Source organism: Schistocerca serialis, chromosome 3 (genome assembly GCF_023864345.2).
Source record: "Schistocerca serialis cubense isolate TAMUIC-IGC-003099 chromosome 3, iqSchSeri2.2, whole genome shotgun sequence".
Lineage (NCBI taxonomy): Eukaryota > Metazoa > Arthropoda > Insecta > Orthoptera > Acrididae > Schistocerca > Schistocerca serialis.
In genome coordinates, this window is record NC_064640.1 from 165,483,902 (window position 1) to 165,503,753 (window position 19,852).

The 19,852-nt window shown below is 39.9% G+C and overlaps 1 protein-coding gene across 1 annotated transcript in view; it reads right to left on the minus strand.

Moving 5' to 3' along the window:
* LOC126469882 (E3 ubiquitin-protein ligase HERC2) overlaps nt 1-19,852 on the minus strand; it is an 846,528-nt gene that overhangs the window by 333,826 nt on the left and 492,850 nt on the right. Inside the window, exons 47-49 of the mRNA XM_050097213.1 lie at nt 12,275-12,464; nt 7,284-7,529; nt 5,929-6,116 (exon numbers count right to left, since the gene is read on the minus strand). Coding sequence (XP_049953170.1) covers nt 5,929-6,116; nt 7,284-7,529; nt 12,275-12,464 — 624 coding nt within the window. The remainder of the gene's footprint in view (nt 1-5,928; nt 6,117-7,283; nt 7,530-12,274; nt 12,465-19,852) is intronic.

Genomic DNA, 19,852 nt, shown 5'->3' on the forward strand with positions numbered 1-19,852 from the left:
TGACATCTTTGCTATCTGGATTGAAGGTGAGTACACGTTATTCACATTCCTCCAGAACCTCAACAACTTCTCCCCCATTTGCTTCACCTGGTGCTACTCAATCCAACAAGCCACCTTCCTAGATGTTGATCTCCACCTCAGAGATGGCTACATCAGTACCTCCGTCCATATCAAACCTACTAACCACCAGCAATACCTCCACTTCGACAGCTGCCACCCATTCCATACCAAAAAGTCCCTTCTGTACAGCCTAGCCACCCATGGTCGTCGCATCTGCAGTGACGAGCAGTCCCTCTCAAAATATACCGAGGTTCTCACTGAAGCCTTCACTGACTGTAATTATCCTCCCATCCTTGTACAAAAACAAATCTCCTGTGCCTTACCTTTCCAGTCTCCCACCACCTCCCAAAGTCCCACAATCGGCCACAGAGCATTCCCCTCATAACTCAGTATCATGCGGGACTGGAGCAACTGAATTGCATTCTCCGCCAGGGTTTCGGTTACCTCTCGTTGTGCCCTGAAATGAGAAATGTCCTGCCCACTATCCTTCCCAACCCTCCTACCGTGGTATTCCGCCATCCACCGAATTTACACAATATACTAGTCCATCCTTACACAACCCCTTGCTCCCAATCCCTTACCTCATGGTCCATACCCCTGTAATAGACCTATATGCAAGACCTGTCCCATACATCCTCCTACCACCACCTACTCCAGTCTTGTCACTAACATCACCTACCCAATCAACGGCAGGGCTACCTGTGAAACCAGTCATGTGATTTACAAGCTAAGCTGCAACCACTGTGCTGCATTCTATGTAGGCATGACAACCAACAAGCCGTCTGTCCCTATGAATGGCCACCGAAAAACAAGTGGATCACCCTGTTGCTGAACACGCTGCCAAACATGATATCCATCATCTCAAAGACTGCTTCACAGACTGTGCCATATGGATCCTTCCCATCAACACCAGCTTTTCTGAATTGCACAGGTGGCAACTTTTCCTGCAATACGTCCTACGTTCCCGTAACCCTCAACCTTCATTAGTCACTGTCCTCACCCATCCAGCCCCCTCCCTGTTCCCATTCCAGTACTACACAGCTGTCATTTCACCGCCACACCCAGTCTTTTAATTTCTTTTTATTTCTCTCCTTTCCGCTACTTACCCCCTCCCCCTCTGCACCTTCTCTTCTGCCCTCTGTCTAAACTGCAACACTTTACTGTCTGCCACTCCCACCATACTATCCGTCCCCCTCCCCACCCCAGCCTCCTCCTTACCCCCACCCAGTCGCCACTTCCATCATGCACTGGTGCTGCTGTTCACAGTGTGGTTTCAGTTCTCTGAGACTGCAGACGTGTGTGCAAGTTGCGTCTGTGAGAGAGTGTGTGCGTGTGTGTATGTGTGTCTAATGCTGACAAAGGTCTTTATAGCCGAAAGCTACAATTGTGTGAATCTTTTTGTTGTGCCTATCGTGACTCAGCATCTCCTCTATATGGTGAGTAGCAACTTTCCTTCTCTGGTATTGTTACAGTCTTGATATTTTGATATTTTTGACCCTTCCACCATGTGATACATACCCGTATCTTCCAAGATGACCAATGAGCTTTCCCCCAATCAATTTGTGTGATTTTCACCTATAGCAGGCCTATTCCTGATCTCAATAAGCAAAAGGCCAATCTTAAGTGACTGAAGTTTTCCATCATGCTTCCCCCTATGTAGAGTCCCTATATCCCCTTTCCCAATAAACCACTTTGGTGTCAATTATGCCTTCTTCTTACTACCCCTAAATTCACACGTTACCCTGGTGCTCACCCCCCTAGCTTGGCCATTCTGTACAATTGTGTACAGAAGTGTGATATGATCTGTCACCTTTAGCCTATTCATGGTTATTAACGTACTACCAGAACAGTACATTCATGCAGAACATGCTGTTTCCTTAGTGTGCAAGGATCTAGTGGACAGTCCAGCCCTGTTGTGCTATGCTGCCATATGTCCTCTGATCCCACTTCATCACATGTGCCAGTGTATGTACTGCAAGGAATAAAGTAGTTCTCATTTCCACTTGGTTGTGTGCCACCTGGCATGGCAACATGTTTCTATCCGTTTGAACTGGCCGGGTATGACACTGAATACATGAGTGTATCAGGTGTGCATGCCTTATTAGATTAGATTAGATTTACTTTCATTCCAATTGATCCGTAGTGAGGAGGTCCTCCTGGATGTGGAACATGTCAGAAAAACAACAATACATGACAAATATTTACAACTAAAACAAATAAGCTAATGTACCATTCCACAGGTCCCAAGTGGAATGATCGTCATTTTTAATGAACACTAAGAGTCATTTTACAAATACTAATGCACTGAATTTAAAATAAAAAACGTTTTTTATTTATTTATAAGGTAATAAACATGTAATACAACTACCGTAATACTTATTTACAATGAACACATTACTGCACTGAAATGGTGCAGAAGTTAGATTATACTTACACACACACACACACACACACACACACACACAAATTTTCAGTGAACACATTACTGCACTGAAATTGTGCAGAAGTTATGTTGTACTTATATACAAATCAGTTGGTTTTACTAAGAAATTCATCAATGGAGTAGAAGGAGTTGGCCACCAATAAATCCTTTAGGCTTCTCTTAAACTGAATTTCATTGGTTGTTAAGCTTTTTATGGCTGCTGGCAAGTTATTGAAAATGTGTGTTCCTGAATAATGCACACCTTTTTGTACAAGACTAAGTGACTTTAAATTCTTGTGAAGATTATTCTTATTTCTAGTATTGATTCCATGAATTGAGCTGTTGGTTTGAAAAAGTGATATATTTTTAATGACAAATTTCATTAAGGAATAAATATACTGGGAAGCTGTAGTTAGTATCCCTAGTTCCCTAAACAGGCTTCTGCAGGATGTTCTTGAGTTCACACCACATATAATTCTTACTGCACGTTTTTGTGCCCGGAAAACTTTTGCTTGGCTTGATGAATTACCCCAAGGATCTAGTGGACAGTCCAGCCCTGTTGTGCTATGCTGCCATATGTCCTCTGATCCCACTTCATCACATGTGCCAGTGTATGTACTGCAAGGAATAAAGTAGTTCTCATTTCCACTTGGTTGTGTGCCACCTGGCATGGCAACATGTTTCTATCCGTTTGAACTGGCCGGGTATGACACTGAATACATGAGTGTATCAGGTGTGCATGCCTTATGGATGCAGGTATCTGACCACCTGGACAGCTGCCTGCCCACTCATTCAGTGCAGCAAAGGGTCATGGGATCAGCTTCTGCTACACCACACGCCGCCCATACATCGTGCACTAGGTGTGTTCCACCACGGCCACCACATCATCATCATCATCATCATCATCACAGCCTGAAGAAGTTGACTGTGAGTGGTACTTTTATTAGTATAGGGCTACATGAAGAATGCTGATCCACAAAAAAGGAAGAAGATGCAAGAAAATATATTTTAAAATTTAGCTTTATTTACAGCTTAATAGATGTATTAGATGAAACATGAATAAGCGTGTTTCTACATCTGAAAGATGATGTCTATTCAACAAAATTTTGTGCCAGTCGCGTAAGAGTGGCACTAGAAATGGCACTACATGGATTCAAATCAGGTTTGCTTTAAATACTTGCTGTAATGGCCTTGAGTGTTAGTTACCTTTGAAATTGGTCGTGGTGAGTTGACATTAGTGAAAAATGCCTTTAAGGTGACAAATATGCCACTATCAGCACCTCATTGACTTTGAACAAGATTTTGTAATAGGGCCATGAGAAGCTGGGTGTTCCTTCTGGGATACTGCAGAAAGACTTGGCAGCACTGTAGCCATTGCACGGTTGCAGACAGTGGTAGGTAGTCACGAGAATGTGAAATCGAAAGAAGACTGGTCTACGGACAGGCATAAGGCAATGCTGAGAGAGAAGACCATTGCATTCGATGTATGACTCTGGCGCATCATACAGCATTTGCAGCAACAATTTCAGCAGCAGTTGGCACCACAGTGACACAGGAAACTGTTACAAACTGGTTACTTGAAAGACAGCTCCAAGCCAGGCACCCTTTGGCATGCATTCCACTCCTCAAACCACCATCATTTGGAACTTCAGTGGTGTCAAGTGAGAGCTCACTGGAGGGCAGGATGGAGGTCTGTTGTATTTACTGGTGAAAGCTGGTTCAGCCTTGGTGCCAGTGATGACCGTTGTGTTGGTCAAAAGTAAGGCAGTTGACGGCCTGCAACCAACCTGTCTGCATGTTACACACATTGGAACTACACCTTGAGTTCTGATCTGACTATTGGAGAACTCTCATGGTTAGTCCACGCATCCTGACTGCAAAACTATATGTCGATCTGGTGATTTCACCTGTTGTGCTGCCATTCATGAACAGCATTCCAGGAGGTGTTTTCCAACAGGATAATGCTCACTCACATACCGCAGCTGTAACCAGACATGCTCTACAGAGTTTTGGCCTGCTCAATCACCAGATCTGTCACCAATCAAGCACATATGGGACATCATTGGATGATAACTCCAGCATCATTCATAAACAGCATTAACTGGCCCTCTATTGACTGACCAAATGCAACACACATTGAACTCAATCCCACAAACTGACATACAGCACTTGTACTACACAAAGCATGCATGTTTGTATGCTTGGATTCAACATTCTGGAGGTTACACTGGTTATCAAGGCACCAGCATTTCAAATTTGTAATGGCTTATCTCGCACTTAGATTAACCTGTAATCTTGCAATATTAACCACTTGAATATGTTATCTAGACACATGTGTTCAGTAACTTTCATTATTCTACATCAATCATTTTTTAGTGTTGTGATTTTTTTCTGTCAGTGTATGTGTGATGGAACGGGAAGGATTTTGTGAACTGTGATTTATTAATTAAAACTTCCGGGCTGAATTGCCGTGCTCCACATATAAAACTACTTCTCCTTCCTGACGTTTCATTGCCTACTGTGGGCAACATCTTCTGAGGTGAGTCAGCGACTGGCTGCTAGGCGCTTGAGGTCCTGCTTATATAGAGCACTTAGATGGCACCACCACTCACCATGTGCTTTCAACTTTAAAACTATCTCTGGCTAGTGCCATCTCTCTCGATTACAGGTAATTGATTGTCACTTCGTTGGTACAAAGTCAACCACCATATCTTGTCTAGTTTTAATCCTCCTCCTTTTTTACTAAAATTATTTTCATGGTATGGGGGCCCAGATTTCAGTCACAGTGTGGTACACAATTTTAATCTATGACATAATTTCAGCTCCCTAATTTGTTTACTTGGGTATTTTACTTATTTATTATTTTTTCTTTTAATTTTTAGTCTTAGTACTACTTTGCCTTTTCTTAACAAGAGGGCCAGTCAAAATTTAATGTTCCATCAACAGTGAACGTATTACTGGCAGCGCAATATCTTAGCTGGAAGAGGGCAGAAAATGAAAATTGTCATGATATTGTACAATATTGGCATCCACACAAAGTGAGCAAAGCATAGAAAAATGAAATCAGGTAGTCTAGCTGGAAATTTTGGCCCCTTTCTTTTTCAATTAACCCCTGAATGTGTAGAAACTCCCCTCCATACTGACAGTAGAACTATGACAGAGACAAGTAAGAATAGCGGAACACGCTTTCGCCTATCTACTAATCACATCTGAATGACAAAGTTCACTGACTTTTTTCTGCACACAGGTTACTGAGCATTGTTACATGAGTTGTGGGTGAAATATTAGAATCTGTGGTTACATGCAAAAGACTTGAACTCGTTTCTTTGATAGTTAATCTGGGCTGCCTGATAATTTAACTTTAGAAGTTGTACAAACTTAACCATTGGTAAGCAGGCTCAATTATATGAAATAAAAAGTAAACAAAATCTTAAGATAATATTTACCTTTCCCTGAGATCCACAGCTCTGCCAATAATTATCAGAGCCATCCACAAGATGACGTGCGCATGCCTCTCTTGAAGATACTTTCAGAGTCTTTATACAATGAGCCCAATCCTGAACAAGGCCAGGGTTTAAAATTTCATCACGATGATAATATTTACCAGGTTTTCCAGCAAATATTGGAGCACTCCCTGCATATGAAACACAAATATTTATGCATTCACTTTTTATTGAAGCAGACAAAATGTAATCACAGAAAAATCAGAAAGTTAGTGAAAGTGGCTGTTTTCTGTTTAACTGGTAGTCAGCAACGGGATATGAGAACAGTCAAATGTGAATACACTGGAACGAACATTCCTGAACATGAATAATCACAGAAAATGTCTACATGGAAAAAGTGACAGGATACTATGCCTGTCAGTGTTGATGCTACAGCCAATATACATTTTATTCAAGAATAATTTTAAGAAAATGATTTTTAATCTCCATTTCAATATTGCAGACAATGATTAACTACAACAAACATCAAATCCTAGAGTACTACATTGAGTTCTCAGATGATTTCCAAAATACAAGGTTAAAATCTGTTGCATACCTTCAGAAATTTCAAAATGGTCAAAACACTGGAATGTAGACTTTACCTATGGTGAGTTATACAGTTTTATTGCACTCTAAAAAATATAAGTGGAAATGCATTGCTTGAAATAAACTGCAGTACACAAAAGCACGAAACATCTAGCTCACATTCACCCTAAACAATTTCATTTTTTAAAATGGTTGATCTGATTATCTTCCTGGTAGATTTTTTCAGTCATGCTAGCTGAATGCTGGAAGAGTTTATAAGTATAGCAAGAATTTGCATCTGAATTATATAGTTAAATACAATATTCTTCAAGTCACTATTAAATGATTAAAAAATGGACCACTCATAATAAAAGTGAAGTGCTGAGCACATAAAAAATGATCACTCATACCCTTTTTAATATAACCTAACTGCCTGCCCCAATTTAGCTTTTAGTTTTATGATTTCATTTTTCTTCTTTGATCCACTGGTATTCCATTATCATGAACTGCAATGCCCTGCCCCCCGACAAACCCTATACTGTTTTCCTCTGTGCATTCCTGTCCCACACCTGATTCATCCATCATCTGATCAGATTTTGTTAATATTCTCATTTGCAAATTAGTTAGACTTCGACAATCCTCTTCCATGAACATATGGGTGCAATTTGTCATGTCCGTGACAATTAACTCATATTGTTACAAATGAAATATGGTCAATTATTTTATGATACATACTCTATATAGACCCTCTATAAGCCAAATTCCACTAATGAAATATCACTGTCAGTACCAACCAGGTTCATAGATGCAATTGAAGAAATGGCGATGACCTCTCTTTGTGAAGAAACAATTTTCACAATAATTAAAATGTTCACAAGTCTTGCACTTGTAACGATGGCCAGTGATCGGAAAAGCTCGGCAGTTATCACATGATACAGTTGGGTGACTGCTTGAAACAACTTCCATCTCTGATATAACACCCGTCCAGTCGCTTTGTTGTGGAAAGTCAACACTGATTTCTCTTCCATTACTACTAACACCTGTAAACCAAAGTTAAATTAAATTATGACCAAATGATATATAATTATGTAGTAATATTATTTCCAGCTCTCGGGGAAAAAATTGTTTTTCAAAAGTAGACATTTGTTGGAGAAGAAATGTTAAGGTAACTCTATAGATAAGTCCTCTCTCCTTGCTTATGAAAATAGTATTTCCACAAATATAATGAACACTTGCGAACAGAAAACTGAAAAAAGTTAATAAAATTTTCGCTTCAGCCATATTTCAATTCAACATCTCTCATTCGTTTTGTTCTTTGACAAGAATGGCACGCCTTGTAGCAGCACATTTTGTTTCTTCATGTCAATAGCTTTTTCTTTTAAGTACAGCAGCAGTCACATATCACAAAATATGAGAATGTTCTGCCAGATGAGCCAAATTTTTGATGAGCTACCGAATGCCTCTTGTAGCTATGAGTAGCTAACTTATCATCATTTATTGATACAAAAGAAAACAGTTAACACAGAAAATGATGTTGGCTCAAATGGCTCTGAGCACTATGGGACTCAACTGCTGAGGTCATTAGTCCCCTAGAACTTAGAACTAGTTAAACCTAACTAACCTAAGGACATCACACACATCCATGCCCGAGGCAGGATTCGAACCTGCGACCATAGCGGTCTCGCGGTTCCAGACTGCAGCGCCAGAACCGCGCGGCCACTTCGGCCGGCAGAAAATGATGTTATCACGTAGGATGTCATATTTTATCACCAGCTGACCATTTCTCAAGTGCCTTGGACGGTGCAATTGAGACACGCAAATCCCAGTAGTCCGCAGCTCGCGGTCGTGCGGTAGCGTTCTCGCTTCCTGCGCCCGGGTTCCCGGGTTCGATTCCCGGCGGGATCAGGGATTTTCTCTGCCTCGTGATGACTGGGTGTTGTGTGATGTCCTTAGGTTAGTTAGGTTTCAGTAGGTCTAAGTTCTAGGGGACTGATGACCATAGATGTTAAGTCCCATAGTGCTCAGAGCCATTTGAACCAAATCCCAGTTTTTTTTTAATTTTTATTTTTTATTTTTTTTTATAATTGACAGATTCATTATTATTTTCATACCACTTCCACCTATAACAATTTTTTAATTTCAAAAGACATCTATTCAAATAATAGCATATCCTTCTCCACAGACATGCTGCAGAAAGCTTAAAATACTAACAATGCCTCAAGTGAATGTACATTTGTACCACATCCACATAATATTTATTGCCTACGGATAAATAAAGAAATAATGAAAATATGTTTTATAGAACAATGTCAACCTTGAAGATTTTAAGAGGAATGCTATCTTTCATAGGTACAACACTTGAAACAGCACATTACTCAATACACAGCAAAGAAAAAGAACTAACAAGGAAAGGTACATGAGCTGCATAGGTGTTAAATTTTACAGCAGACTGCCATTCTACATCAGAAAATTTCAAGATGAAAACAAATTTAAAGCACAAAATAAAAATTTCTACTTGAACAATGTTTTTACATGGTAAGTGGCTACGTTGGCCAATATGATTGTTCTATTATGTTTATATTACACATCAGATGTAAAACTTGTACTGAATCAATGTCATGTATAAAAGGATTTGCTGGTTAAGGGAAACAAAGGTATAGGGTTATTAAAAACTGATTATCAATTTGTAATAACAGAAGCATATATATGTATACAAATTTGAATTACTGTGTATGGATGACTGTAGCATCTTGTGTGTATTACTTTATGTACACACCTGTATTTGTATGTTCCAATTGCCTTGTAATACAAAATTTACATGTACATTTGGACCATGTCCATACAACATTTGTTACCTACAGATAGATAGAGAAATAAAGAAATTGAAAAAAAAAAAAAAATCACAATTTTATTTCATTTTTTAAATTAAATTCTTTTTTAAAAATATTCTCCGTTTTGTGTATGTTTCTTCCAGAATTGTGGTATGTAGAGTATAAACGTTTATCTTCTTCAATTTCATTTGCACTTTCTATTATGAGTAAACTACTGATACAAACGAGTAAGCAAGGAAGCAAAATCTATGTAATCAATATGGCAAATCCAGGAGCTATCAGACACAGTTTGGCTAATGGAAAGTGTTTATAATGACATGTAGAATGAAAAGAGTGATAATGCAATGGAATTTCTCTGTTCTGTAAATACTGAATCAAAACGAGGATATAAATATGTAGCAGAGGAAATTAAAGAATTTTAAAGAAAGATGTTAGCTGTGTCTTATAATCATTTGAAACAGATTCAAAGCCATGGACCATAAATAATTCTACAAAATACTCTAATGTAACTGAATTTCATTTATGATGTATATTTTCAGACTGAAGTGATGCATAAAAATGTGTATCATGGCATCGATTCAAACCCGGGTCTCCTGCTTACTAGGCAGATGCACTAGCCACTATGCCACTCAGGGGCAGTGGCTTTGCAGAACTGCAGAAATTACCCTAGCATGCCTCCATCCTCAGTCCAAATTTCCATTCACGCTTCAGCCCACTCAGCATTTCCCCTAAACTCAAACAGCACTGCAGAGGCTTTCCAACTGTATAGGAATACCACCTCAGAATCAAATGAAGTGGGGGTCCTCCCTGAAACCCAGGCATAGGTCTTTAATCAAATGAAACTATATGGTATAGTCTGTCTGTAAACTCAGGAGTGAGCAGTGCTTTTGGTGGGGGAAGTTGCCTTTCCCAGAAGAATCCTGCCACTGGCCTACAGGGGCACCCAAAATCAGTTTCCCGTTACCTGTCTAGCGGTGTAGATCGGCATGCAGTGACATACCTCAATTCTGTTCATGCGACCTTAGTTGCCAGTCAGTCAGTTAACTTTGTACACTTACTGATATACTTCGCTATGCGGAAGTGATGGATAATCGCCATACATTGCAACAAAATGCACAGTATCCAAGGAGAGGGAGGTATGTGTGGAGTGTTCAATCATTGTTCAATCATCTCTATTGTTATTACAGCATTTGTTAAAGAGGCAACACAAAAAGAACTGTTGGCTACTATTACCAGTCACAATCAAAGGGCTGAAATTTATGCAAACATCAGCCTCACCACAATAGGATGCATACAAAAGGGACACGAAAATAAACAACAAGAAGCATTTAAATGTATTCAGTCAATAAATCTCTACATCAGTTACTATTCACCTTATTCTAGGACATATTGCTTAAAAACATGTATGCAATAGCTATCCTAAACACTGCTGATATTTTCCTTTGAAACATGTACACCGATTCTGGACTTCTATGTGCAAAGCTTGACATACGAGGTGCCTTCACATATTAATTTTTATTTCTTGATAAGAGCTTTATTTGTTAATTTACAGCAATGTTATCCTCTTCAAAATGTTGCCCATTACGTACTATACACATATTCCAGTGCTTTTTCCAATTTCCGAAACACTTTTTGAAATGTTTCTCTGGGATAGTTTATAGCTGTCTTAACTATCCGTTTTTAATCTCTTCTATGCTTGTAAAACTGTTGTCCTTAAAGGACAAATGTTTATACCTCCTGTAAGCCATGTTTTACTCATGGCAAACCCACCAAAAGCAATATTTAACATGTCTAAAAAGTTGATACACTTCATCCCATTCTTATAACAAAATTTAATACAGATCATTTAATCTATTTATATTCAAAACAAATAATTGTTGATACTACTGAAATATATGTAACCTTTTTGACAGCTGCCAATAGACTAAATACCCAATATGCATAACATTGTACAGATACTTTTTAGACATGTTTACAATGACAGTGAAAAGAGAGGTAGTGCGAATTGGACTAATACAACATGCAAGTTATACATTTCTCGTTTCTTTTTAAACAATCTTCGTGTTGCAAGAATTGTTCCATTTCAATGCAGCCCTTCAAAGAAAACTGCTACCTTTTAGTAGAAACACAAAGTAAGAAGATGCCCAAAATTCTACAGATTGATTACACTACGTGGGGTTCGCTTTACAAACAGCAGTAGAGGAACACACATTCAGGCAGACAGACATTCAGTTCTATGTTTGTAGTAGAATCCTGACTTCCGTTTCTATGTCAATATTATTTATTCTATAATTATGCGTCTCGGAAGAAGCTATTGTCTTTTGTATTCCTTATAGTCTTAACGCATTTATCTAAAAATAAACGCTGCCGGGATGTATCTGTACACGGCGTCACCACAGATTTAAAGCACGCGCCACAACAGGTCCGGTACAATGTTGTGAAACAGCTTGTAGAAGTGCCTTGCAGTGTAGCTGGGTAGGCAGAGTCGGGACTCTGCTTGCTCGCTCTTGAGTTTACTGGCAGACTATACCAGTGAACCCCACTCCAGAGTTCCTCATTTTGTTTGATGCTGAGGTGCTATTCCAATACAGTTGGAGAGCTTTTGCAATGCTGTTTGAGTTTTGGGGGTTGAGGCATGAATGTGAATTTGGACTGAGAAGGGAAGTGTACTAGAGCAGTTAATGTAGCTGTGCAAAGCCACCAGGTTTGAATCCTGGCCTTGGTAAACATTGTCATTCATCTACATCTACATCTACATTTATACTCCGCAAGCCACCCAACGGTGTGTGGCGGATCATTTCAGTCTGTATATATACTCCACAGATGTTTGAGACTTGAGAAGGTCTCTGGAACCATACAGTTTCATTTGAATTTCACTTGTGATAAAATAACAAGAGAAGTGAAATACAAGTTTTAATGCATTAAAAAACAGAGAATAAATTATGGATACTGACTTGTGACAATTCCAACTGAGCCATGAGTCACTGACCCCCATTTATACTTTGGAGTCCTGACAGACTGCTTGACTTTAACTCTATCCCCAACTTTCACTGGTGGAGGTGGAGATAGGAATGGAAGAAATCCTATAAGTTCCACGTGTATAAAACGAACCCAGTATGGGCTTCCCATATTTTGCCAATCAACCTGAAACAGAAACACAGGTAATGTAGTAAACTTCACTGATTGCAAAATATTTTCTGAATAAAAATGAGAATTAGTGTTCACTATCATGAGTGCATGAACTTCATGTGTGTCAACACAAAACAAAACAAACAAGTAATTGTCCTCTTCTCATTTATGTTGCAAACAAATAATTATTTTAAGTGTGGTGTTATTTATGATGAACTGTGTATTTCTACTTTTTCTCACAAACTGCTGACAGCCAGTACATAAGCTGACAAATTCAAGCTGTGTACTGGACCAGGAATTGGACTTTCCTTAACAGTGGTCAAGCCTGAAAAGCTGAAGAGAGTGACTGGCACAGCTGAAGTGCAGATTGTGAATCATGCCTGGATAGCTCAGTAAATAATAGCACTGCCTGTAATGAGTGAGGATCCACGCTCAAGTTAATGGTCCAGCACAAAACTTCATCCTGTCAGCTGTCAGCATGGCCATCTGCCATGCAGTTCTAATGTGTCGGGAAGTTTTCATGGCAGGGAGATTCATTCTGGAACAGAGAAGCTGCTGCTGCTGCTGCTGCTGCTGCTGCTGCTGCTGCAGATTTACTGGCAGGACTGCAAAGTTGAAATCTGGCTACAGGTTAACTAGCACCAGTCACTAGGCCACAGATGCTTTGCATGGAGACTGTAGAGTGGATTTTGGTTTTGGCATTTAGAATTTGACACCAAGGACAGTAGTACCCATACTCAACTGACACATTGTAACACAGATCATACCTTTACAAAGTAAATAGAAGCACTATAAATTATACTAATATTCACAAGAAATTTTATATCTGTGGGAACATGTCAATCATAAAGCTGGTGCCAATAGGAAAGTGCAGTGATACCTCTCTCTCATCAAAAAGCCAAAAAATAAACAGTTCTTCATGTAAAGAATGTGGAAAACAAATGATGAAATGTATTTCGTGTATAAAGTGCAACTACTGGTTACAGGAAAGTGCACAAAAGTGAACCCAAAATTCATCTTAGATGATTTTCCATTGACATACGATGTCTGTTTACATTTCAAAATGGCTGAGCTTGTAAGTACAGTGCATTCACAAACAGAAATTATCAATTTACTACAAAATGATGCTGAGGTATTAAAACTAAAATGCTGACTATAAATAAAGAAAATTACAGATTAATATGAGAAAGACTGTCGTGTGTGTGAAATCCACCAGTCAAAAATACAAGACTGCAACAATACATGAGTGCACACAAACTTTAATGACAATAACATATCCAGTGTTTCCAATGATGTCAAGATTTATACAACAAGTCATAAATCTGTAGATAAATAGAAATGGAAGTTGATGAAATACAGCAATGAAAATACAAGAGCACAGATATGCAATGAAATAAAAATGGATTTCTAATAATTACCAACTTGCTGTAGAAAAATATTGCTGTCCCCAACTGCAAAATTGATGTGCGACCAGGAATTAGAACACAACAACTTGACATTCATTTTAAAAATATGGGAAATGCAAAACAAGTGACCACACAACCAGTTTCTGAACCCAAACATAATTACAGAGGTGTCTTTGTACATGTTAGAACAAATCTGTCAAGGACCAGCAGCAGTGAAGAAGTTGTTACTAACCAGGCAAGAAACATGATTCATTCAGCAAGAAGTGTCTATGCATGATCCAAGTTCATAGTCAGAGAATCCTAAAAGGTCAGTGAGTGATAAATACACCTCCAAGACAAACCATGTCATCAATGAACAATATGATCATCTTCAGGTAGTTTTCACAGGTGCAAACAAATTTCTTCATGCAGATTGTCTAGGAAAGGATGGCATGCATTTAATTAGATTGGGGTCTGCAACATTCAGCAGAAGGTTTATACAGTAGAAACAAAGGAAACTAATATGCCCTAACAGGAGTGAAAAATCAGATGTTCCAGGTGAAAAAGCCAAATGTAAGTATCAACCAAAAAATGAAGCACTAGAGAATATGCTTCCAGAACAAGTCAGCAAAAGGAAATTACATAAAAGTACTATATTGGAATACACGGGAAATTGGTAACAAGAAACAAAGGAGATTGCTTACAAATCACTTCTGTGACCCATCCTAGAATACTGCTCAAGTGTGTGGGACCTGTACCAAATAGGACTAGCATGGGATATTGAACATGTAGAGACAAGGGTACCATGAATGGTCACAGGTTTGTCTGACCAATAGGAGAGTATCACTAAGATGTTGAAAGAACTGAACTGGCAGATTCTTGAAGACAGAAGGAAACCATCCTGTGAAAGTCTACCAACAAAGTTTCAAGAACTGGGCTTAAATGATGACTCTACAAATATACTACAACCCACTAAATATTGTCCCTGTAGGGATCATCAGGATAAGATTAAATTAATTACAGCACACACAAGGGCATTTAAACAATGGGGAAAACACACACCGTACCTGAATGGAATAGGAAAAAGCCCCATAACTAGTACAGTGGGATGTACCCTCTGTCATACACTTTACTGTGATTCACAGAGTATCAATGTGCACGAGCTTGAAAGTGTAGAATATACATATGTACTGTACTTCACTATGCACCATGTCTGCTCTGGGATAGAAAGACGTTTAATACCAGATAACAGTCTGAGTCTTCATACTGCAGAAAATGAAGAGAAAGAGGTGGAGTTGTTATTTTTGTTAAGAACTATGTCAAGTGTAATTCAACTGATATAAACAATTTTTGTTTAGAGCATCATTTTGAAGCATGTGCCATTGACCTGACTGTAAATAATTCTGCCTTGTTAATTGCTGCAATATATGGGGCACCTTCAGGGATTCTTAGCTTCTTTTTGAAGCAGTCTGACACACTTTTACTGCGCCCATTTAAAATGTACAAGAGATATTATAGTACTCGGAGATTTAAATATCAATTTCCTAACACACAGTAGTGGGAAGATGAACCTGGAGAATTTGATGTAAATATACAACATTGTCTCAGTGCTCAATTTTCCAACCAGAGTAACTCCAAATTCAAGTGCCCTAATTGACAAAATTTTTGTAGACCAAGGGAAAGTGGCCAATATAATTATTGGTAAAATACTGAATGATCTCTCTGACTATGATAAGAGACTTACCATTAATAATGTGAATATCTGTCAGAATAAAACTGAGTCTCAATGGAAGGCAGTCAGACCCATTAATGAAGAACCAACCACGTGTTTAAATCACATCTTCAAGATAGAAACTGGAGACACTTCTATTGTGAAGTAGGTGTCAATTTCAGATATAATCTGTTTAGCAATGAAATTGCAGCACTATTTGAAGATGTCTTAAAAAAAAGAAAAAAAAAGGTTAAAGGAATTGACCCAAAGGAACCACAAAAAAAAACCATGGGTAACAAAGGGAAGGATATCTTGCAAACAGCAACAAGAATTGTACATTACAGTGAAAAATTCAGGAAACCCTACCCAAACAAATCATTATAAAAAGTACTTTAAAATAGTAAGTGAAGTAATCAGTCGAAAAGTTTATATTTAGCTCCAAAATTAACCAACCCTGTAATAAAATCAAAATAGTCCGGAACGTGGTAAAGGGATGAGATAGGTGCCGTCTATGCCAGTAAAACCAAGGACATTGTCTTAAACATTGATGATAAAACACATAAGCAAGCCCAAGATAATTTCAGAAATCTTCAATGGCCATTTCTTAAGCACTGCTGATAAAATAGGTTGCATTGGCTCCTTAGAAAGAGCCGTGAAAGTACTGAAACACCATTTTCCTACTTCTGTAGTTGAGAGAAGCATGTCCTCCATAACTAGAAATTAAGTAAAGAAAAACATTCTCTCTTTAAAAAGCAAAGTATCATCAGGTGTAGATAACATTACTAATAAACTTCTAAACGTCTGCTCAGACCAATTTTTCAAAGTTTTGGCTCACATATTAATGCTTTTATGTATCAGGATGTCTTCCCAGATGGAGTGGAGCTTCCTAAGGTGAAGCTGCTTCTCAAATGGGAGATACAACATAAGCCACAAATTACTCTCTCATCTCTCTCTTTTGGCCAGATTCATAAAAGTCCTCGTGAAAATACTGCATTGCAGAATTGTGAGGCACATAAAAAAGTTTGACATCATCAGTGAAAAACAGTTTGGTTTCCGAAAAGGCTTGTACACAACTGAGGCTGTATTCTCTTGCACAAATGATGTTCTGTTTGGGAGTGGAACAGGGAGACAAGATGCTAGTTGTGGTACGAGGTACCCTCCGCCACGCACCATATGGTGGATTGCGGAGTATGTATGTGGATGTAGATGTAGATGTACATGTTGGAATCGCTGAAGCCAGTTTGTATATTTTGTGATCTTTCTAAAGCTTTTGACAGTGTGAATCACACAATACTTCTCAACAAAACGCGCCAATATGGCATCAGAAGGGCAGTGGGAAACTGGCTAAAACCTATCTCTATGACAGGAAGCTACCTCTTGATCTGCTTCTGTTTCTCATATATGACCAACCTCTGTCACACAAAACACTCAAGTTCACTATGTCTGGTGATGGTACTAGCACTGTGATAAACAAGAAACACTCCACCAAGCTGGAGCAGGAGAGAGGTCTCCCACCAACTCTCAGGCAGTGAACAAGACAAAATAGCCCTGCCTTACAGGGATGAACAGAAACTACCTTTGCTGGTAAAATATAACACCAGATCAGCTACTTTGGCATCGTCTACTAGCACCAGAGGTACCTTGTCATGAAGATTAAGATGCTGCCTCAAAGCAGCCAAACTAGAGCAGTCTATGAGAAAATGGGCCACTGTCAGGCAGGCTCCACATCGGCAGTGAGGGGGATCCTCACATCAGAGAATTTAGCCATGCGTCAGCCAAGCACGGCCAATGTGGAGTCAACAGATGATGGTGAATTCCCTGCAAGAAGCATGCAGGGAAGGCTGCCACATGCTCGTAGTCTCCTTAATTGTCCTGAGTTTGTTTGGGGAAATCAGGACAGACCATTCTGAGTTCCTGACTTCCAGCAGTCAATGGCGCATAAATGACTGAAGGTCCTCTGATTCTGGGACCCCCATTTTCCTAGCTTGATGGAAGTCACCCCCAATATCCTGGATAGCCATAACCAGTGGGTGAGGAGAGTAGCACTGGTCTGTAGCCTGAAGGCTGCTAAGGGAGTCACTGCAGATTAGGATACTCTTGCCAGTGCAAGAACGAACTTGGCTAAGGGCTAATTTAATGGCTGTCAATTCAAAATGAACACACTGCAGTCATTTGGCAGAGAGCGGAGTTCAGTGCACCATACATGTGTGTATGCAAAGCCTATTTGTCTGTTGCTGTTGAATTATTGGTAAATACCACTTCCAAACATGGGTAAGTCTCAAGGACAGCCAGAAACAGATGGCAAAAAATTGTGGGGTTAACGGAATCTTTTGGACAAAAGGACACTTTGAGACAAATCTGAGGTTAGGGCATAAGCCAAGGGGGCAGATGCGATGTCTCCCTGACCAGAGGCAACAGTGGAAGCAGTTGCAGTTCCAAACAGAGACACTGGAAGCAGGCAGCAATTGTAAATCCAGTTCTGGGTTGCTGTTGTGGGACGTGGAGTTCGTTCCAGAGAAAAGGACATGGTAGCTGGGATGGTGGTGGTGGTGGTGGTTGTGGTGGTTAGTGTTTAACGTCCCGTCGACAACGAGGTCATTAGAGACGGAGCGCAAGCTCAGGTTAGGGAAGGATTGGGAAGGAAATCGGCCGTGCCCTTTCAAAGGAACCATCCCGGCATTTGCCTGAAACGATTTAGGGAAATCACGGAAAACCTAAATCAGGATGGCCGGAGACGGGATTGAACCGTCGTCCAGTGTGCTAACCACTGCGCCACCTCGCTCGGTAGCTGGGATGTACAGGGTTGCTACAAACATGTATAGTGTAATTCAGCAGCTGCTGTTGGCACCTGATAGGTAATGGAGGGACTCCAGCCTTGACTAGTAGGCTGTTCACAGAGCTAGTTTGGAAGGCTGATGATGATGATGATGATGATGATGATGATGATTATATGTTTACGAGACTAAACTACTGGGTCACCAGTCCCATCTTATCATGAGAGAAACATGTAACATGGTAAAAAATGAAGAAGAAGAAGAAGAAGAAGAAAATGGAGATTTGGCTGCTCACACTATATAAGTAAGTCAAACAGTTTAAAAGGGCGTGACAGTAGTTGTAGCATTATACATAAAATAAAAGAGATAACCCAGGCAGAACCCTGCACAAGGGAGTCTAAAGGCACAACAAGGTGAGAGGGGAAGCAAGTAACCTGCGGTCACTTGGTGAGTAACCTGCTACAGGGGGAGGCTCTCACACTGACAACCAACCCTAACACTGGACGTGGAAGAGTATTATAGGTTAGAGTAAAATCTGCTCTCCCTCAGGAAATGCATTACTTTGGTAGTGACCATCATGTCACCCACAAGCATCTAAGGTGGCAAGGCAGGCAAGCTGAGTGTGTGCCACAGATCGGCCAGAAGGGCACACTCAACAAGAATGTGCACTATCGTCAGTAGACTACCGCAGTTGCAGTGAGGAGAATCCTCCCAATGCAGAAAGAACTCATAGGTAAGTCTTGTGTGACCGATGCATAGTTGGCACAGCACAATGGCATGTTTCCAAGAGGCCTGGAAAGATGTATGCCACACCTTAGGGACCCTTTAATTGATCTCAACTTGTTTTGTAACATAACAGCCTACCATTCCAATTCCAATAGCATCAAAATGTTACGTAGAAGTCATAATCTTGAGTCTGGGTCCGGTATCCCAGCATCAAGTTGATCTCCTGTAGTTCTGTCTTTAGCTAGATGGCCGGCGAGTTCATTTCTTGAAATGCCTATGTTGCTCAGCGTGCAGATGAAGGTCAACGTCTTTACAGAGCTGTAGAGGTCAGCCAGTGCGTGCTGGATGTTGGCGACCAAACAATTTTTGGGATAGCCTTTTAGGCAACTATTGGAATAGCTATAGATCAGAAAGTTCATCGTGGCCTGGGATGTGATGAATAGCAAAGCTGAGGGATGGCAACCAACGCTGCAGTGTATAAACTGCAAGCACTTGGTAACAGTGCCTCTTATGTCCCCTTGCATGAGTACAACTGTAACCAACCTTGTCGTTGACTTTCGATCCACCTGTGTAGATGCATACCGAATTAGAATAATCATGGGGGATTTAAAGGAAAAGGTGTTGGAGAAGGGTAGGATCAGTATCCTTCGTGGGACCACAAAAGAGTTTCATCCATATTGCAGGACAGGGTACAGCCCATGGGGGATGTCGAAAGGGAGCTCTAGGAACACAGGCTAATAGAGGCTGCTGGAGGTCCTTCAGTAGAATATCACATTGGCTCCCAGTTGATCTTCCCAGTTTTGGGTG